General features: G+C 32.5%; 1 protein-coding gene across 3 annotated transcripts; it reads left to right on the plus strand.

Annotated features, from left to right (window-relative positions):
* Window positions 1-1,246: 1,246 nt before the first annotated feature.
* LOC112274841 (small nuclear ribonucleoprotein SmD3b) lies at window positions 1,247-3,429 on the plus strand. Of its 3 annotated transcripts, none has more exons than XM_024504643.3 (5): window positions 1,247-1,540; window positions 2,234-2,286; window positions 2,574-2,640; window positions 2,808-2,933; window positions 3,205-3,429. In XM_024504643.3, the coding sequence occupies exons 1-4, from the start codon at window positions 1,382-1,384 to the stop codon at window positions 2,892-2,894; spliced, it is 366 nt and encodes a 121-aa protein (XP_024360411.1). In that variant the 5' UTR covers window positions 1,247-1,381; the 3' UTR covers window positions 2,895-2,933; window positions 3,205-3,429. The 3 variants fall into 3 exon arrangements, with proteins under 3 accessions (XP_024360411.1, XP_024360412.1, XP_024360410.1); XM_024504644.3 differs by having other exon boundaries at window positions 2,808-2,895; XM_024504642.3 differs by having other exon boundaries at window positions 2,808-2,867.
* Window positions 3,430-5,172: the final 1,743 nt, after the last annotated feature.

Below are 5,172 nucleotides of genomic sequence, written 5' to 3' on the forward strand. Positions count from 1 at the left end.
ATTTGATGAGATTAACGATTTTTTAACTAATTTTATATTCTTCTCTATATTTTCTTTATTCTATTTTCTATTATTTATATACCTTCTTTCAATTTTATAATGTCTTTAATCATGTGATTTGTATTAAGAAAAAAACTGTATTTAGTAAATAAATTATTATAATTAATAAATATGGATTCTTATTATAAACAATAGAATTAAACACTTGTACCTCAACTTCCCATATATCTCTTAAATTAAAGTAAGCCAAAATTTGGATTCTATTGAGTTTTCAATATCGTGACTAGCTTCTAAAACTTATCATATACAACAACTATGGGGCAAATTTTGGAAACTCATCAAATAACCTTCTCAATGTAATCCATGCAAAATTTATAATTATTTTTGTTTCCTATGTTGTATCTAAGTTCTCAATGACTTTAGATCAAAATTTGAATCTTATACTTGTAAAATATGCATATAGAATAAATATAAAAAATTAATAAATGAAGTATATTTCTAATTTTCGTCTCTTAATTTCTTTTTAAGTAGTAATATATATATATATATATATATTTTTTTTTCTAAGTAAAATTTCTAAAAGAACCTGTAGATAATTAAGTTATCTATTAGTCAAAAATATATTTGTTGTGTATTTCACAAATATGACAAGCAATCACTATGTATATGGATAAATAGCCAATCATTACACAAACCAAATTTTTGTCTACTTCTACTACCCTTGAAGTTGTTTTAATATAAAAAAAGAACACATAACTGTGTTCATAATTAGGATGAAGTTCCTCAACCAAAGCATTCTTACAAGGTGTGACTTGCCACTTTTGCCGTATAATCATTAATTGAAAAATGAAATACTTAAAAAAAATTTGTAAAAAAATTTAAAAGTATATATTTGATTTTTTGAATAATAATTTATTTGCATATATTAGGACTTAAGATACATATAATAATTTTAAAAATCACAAATTATTATATTTATATTTTTTTTAATAAAATAAAACTATTATTTTTAAATTCAATTGTACATACATATTCCTTTTTGGCGAGTGGACCCGGGGTTCGACAGGGTCGGGTGGATCCACCTGAGACCCGGATCGCTTTGCTCCTTCATGTAAGATTGTTCCCACTTCAAAAGAAGAGCGAGAGATTACGGATGAAGGATATCCATCCACATAGGATTTCGTTCAGTGGTGCGCCTTCCTTCTAGTTCTCCTGAGCTGTGTCTCCGAAGGGTGAATGCCTTCGCAGTGCGGTTTTGCAGCAGGAGCTTGTATCGTTATTCTGTCTGTTGCAGACCAGGATCTGCTTGCGCCCTCGGAGCGAGAAGCAGTGAAGTTGGTGACCGAGAGAGTAGACCAAGAAATGGCCAAACGTCGGAAAAATGAGCAAGAGTCTGGGCATCCTGGTTAAGCTGCTGCATGAAGCAGAGGGCCATATCGTGACTGTAGAGCTGAAGAGCGGGGAGGCTTATCGCGGCTCCTTGATTGAGTGCGAGGATAATTGGAACTCGCAGCTTGAGTCCGTTACGTACACTGCAATGGTAAGTTTCTTAAATACGAGCATGAACTGTGTTCAGCCCTAATCTGGTGTAACGTTCGCTTGTAAAGGGGATTCTGCCAGTATGTTTTACTCTGTTGACGTGGATTTGAGCCTAATGCAATGGAAGCAAATTTAAAGGCAGCGTTTGGGGACAGATTGCCGGTTTCGAGGAATAGTCCTTACCTTCTCTGTTCTGGGTGGGTTATCTCTTGATTGTTGGGGCGGAAAGATACTTGATTGAAGTATTGTGCATCACTTCTCTCTCTGCAGGCATGGCTTACTGCATGTTTTATTTATTTATTTATTTATTTTACTGTCTCCGGATTCTTCAGGTCTGGTCATTGAGACATGTGGGTATGACAGTGACAGTGAATATGGATGTATTAATCATCATCTTTCTCCATTTATTCTTTGGTTGGATATACCTTTTGTAAATGCCTTGAGAAGGACAATATAGTTTCAATCGTCACATTCAGCAGCTACTTGAATTTTTAGTGTGTCCGAAACTAGGGTACGCTGCTCTGGTGGTCCCTTACCTTAAGTTGGTCGGACTGATTTCATGCCTTTGTAGAATCTAATCGATCGCAAGCTTTTCCGTAATTTCGAGAGAGAAGAGTGCATGATTCAGTTAGTTTACCTGCTTAGCCTGCTTAGCCGAGATTGTTTTAACAGTCTGATGGTTTCTGTTATGCAGGATGGGAAAGTTTCTCAACTAGAGCATGTTTCCATTCGAGGAAGTAAAGTGAGGTGTGTTTTTCTTTCCCTCCTATCCAACATTTCATTCAAAATTAACTGAAATAAGGGTTGTTTCCATTTGGTTTACGTCAAATTTGGCTTATTCTTTCATTGTCATTGAACGATTGAGCCCGTATTCCGATTGAAGCTTTCTTTCTGATCGGTTTGATTTTAGCGCTCTGGATGGAAATTTCTTTACCCATTTGTTGGCTGTTTCATTTTCCGGATTTTTTCTACTGTTTGATGGTTTAGCAATGTCCAGTGCTGTGTTCATATAGTTGGTGATGTCTCTGTTGCAGATTTATGATCATTCCTGACATACTCAAGAATGCCCCTATGTTCAAGCGCCTTGATACCAAGATTAAGGTACATTCATTTCCATGATAGCTACTTTTTTTTGTTTCGCAGCTCCCTCTATCACCGCGTACTTATACATGTACTCGTATATCAGGTAACTCATCAATAAAATGTCTCGGCGATTTTTACAGTGACTAACATTATATCTGCTACTTAAATTCCTTCTTGATCCGCAGGGTAAAGGGTCCTCAGGTGTCGGGATTGGCCTTGGTCGAGCGTCTACCATGCAGGCCAAAGTCAGAATGCCTTACACTTTGCGTTGAGGTCTTGTCAGTACTACTATGTGTTCCGCTGACTGGTTGGTATGTAATGGAAATCAAATGAATCGTTTCTTCCTGGATAAGGAAACGATGAGATAGAAGTTGTGTACCTCAATACTGTTACCTCTTGAAATCTGTGAAATGGAGTTTTCAATTAGTATTGTTCAATTTTTCATTTAATGTTGAATACAATGGTGTGAAGTCGGAAAACGTTGTAATTGTTATCAAGTACTGAAGACCGGAGCTAATAGATTTTAAGCGTGCAATCCATTGATGCAATTTCTAAGCTTGTGGTGTTGCTTGACCTGTGCAGGCCCGTTCAGCAGCTAGAGGCTCTGTACCACTTCCCATGCTTAGCAAAATTATAGAATTCGAGGATTTGCTTGGTAGTATACAAGAGCTTCTCTGTTGCATGAATATATTGTTGCTTATAAGACAGAATATAGAAAGACTATTTGCAACACATCTATGAATTGGCCGCAAAATACAATATTAGTTTGTAAAACATAACTACTATTAACTAAGGCTTTTTAAACAACGAATGGGATTTCTTTCATTAAGTGTAAATTGGAAAGCAATTAATAATTTTTTTGACATATAAATAAAAACTTGGCTTCTTATGGCAAGTTTTAAAGTTTATATATCAAAAATAATCCAATAGTACTACTGCATGGCTCAAAATATTGTAAGACTACATAAGCTATCCCTTCTTCTAAGGACTATCTAAGAGTAGTATGGAGTTAGCTATGGCTCTTCTAAATCAATAAAGAAAGAGTGAAAGAAGCAAAGCCTAAGTTATAGGTTTAAATTTTTTGACAAGATTATATATGTATAATGATTGATCTAATTGTAGTGAAGGCATTTGGTCCTTTGTATGTCAAAGATTCACAAAAATATGTATGGTAGATGCATCCAAAACATCATGCTTTTGCTACTTCAAATATTAATATGAAAAACAACATCTTTAAACCATTCTGGCATCTCTCCTTTCTTATGTTGTCTTCTTATTTAATAGTATTGTTAATTTCTTATAGTATCTATTTCTATTGGTATTTAAAGATATAGATGATCCATTTGCAAGTAATCAATAGTTCAACAATGGATTTTTGTCAAAGAGACCAAAGGAAGGTGATAAATTTCTATTACAAGTAATAGGAGATCCAATTACTAAAACTAAGATTCTTGAGGAATTTCATGACATACTTTGAATTAAACATAAAAGAGTTTGGACCATTTATATCAAAATCAATAAAAAAAATTGGCAAAAAGAATTATTTAAGATATAAAGGACTTTGTAGGTTCTTATATAAATTTCCAAATACAATCTAAGATTAAGTATAGAGATGGACTTTGACCTACATTTCCAACTTCTATACATTTTCAATAGGTGATTGATTTGGTATCTATGCCATTTGGACTTTGGAGCATAGAATATTTGATTTTGGCAAGAAAAGAACCATCTAATTTTGTTGAAGAAAAGACTTTAAGGACCAAGTCTATGAAAGGACTATGTTGATTTATATTAGAAGATATCTTTAGTTGGTATGACAATATTAGAAGGATGAAAGCAGATAGAGGAGAATTAGATATAATAGAGACAAGGAAATTCTTCAAAAAATATAGAATTCAATTAAAATTGGCTATTTTTTATAATTCAAAAGTCAATAGTAAAAATAAGAGACGTTATCCTCCTATCATTAATGCATTGGTGAAAGCTTGTAAAGGTAAATTAATGTAATGGCTAAAATTACTTCTATTTGCTTTGTAGACTAATAAAACTATTTATAGGATAATAATAGGCTATATATCCATTGAATTGATACTAAGATAAATATCAATGATGCTAGTTAAAGATTCTTATTTTATATAGATTTTTTTATTGTAAAATAATAAACTTCATAGAAAAGCCTTTTAGAACTTCGAATTCAATAAATAGGGAAATTACCAAAAGATTTGGAAATAAGAATAGAGAAGTTAAAAGCAACTTAGTTGAAGAACAAAGAAAGGTTTAATTAGATTCACTAATTAAGACCTAAATCCATAGAAATTAGATATTAGGTTTTATTTTATAATATTAGCTTGATCCATCAATATAGCATAACAAAGAAATTTACAAAGTAGTATTTTAGACCTTATATGATAATTATTATCAATGACAATGTCACTTATCTTTTGTATGAATTAGATTGAACTATTATAAAAAATCTAATGGAAAAGAAGATGATAGAGGTTTTTAAGCAAAGAGATACAAGTTTCAACAAAGAAGATTATATTGGTTCTT

This window comes from Physcomitrium patens, chromosome 22 (genome assembly GCF_059467195.1).
Source record: "Physcomitrium patens ecotype Gransden chromosome 22, ASM5946719v1, whole genome shotgun sequence".
NCBI classification, from domain to species: Eukaryota; Viridiplantae; Streptophyta; class Bryopsida; order Funariales; family Funariaceae; genus Physcomitrium; species Physcomitrium patens.

Bases quoted from the DNA above. Each gene is read 5' to 3' on its own strand.
- LOC112274841 (XM_024504642.3), top strand. From the start codon at position 1,382: ATGAGCAAGAGTCTGGGCATCCTGGTTAAGCTGCTGCATGAAGCAGAG. The intron at 2,287-2,573 runs GTGTGTTTTTCT...TCTCTGTTGCAG, and splicing joins ATTCGAGGAAGTAAAGTGAG to ATTTATGATCATTCCTGACA. The intron at 2,868-3,204 runs GTCAGAATGCCT...TGACCTGTGCAG, and splicing joins CGTCTACCATGCAGGCCAAA to GCCCGTTCAGCAGCTAGAGG.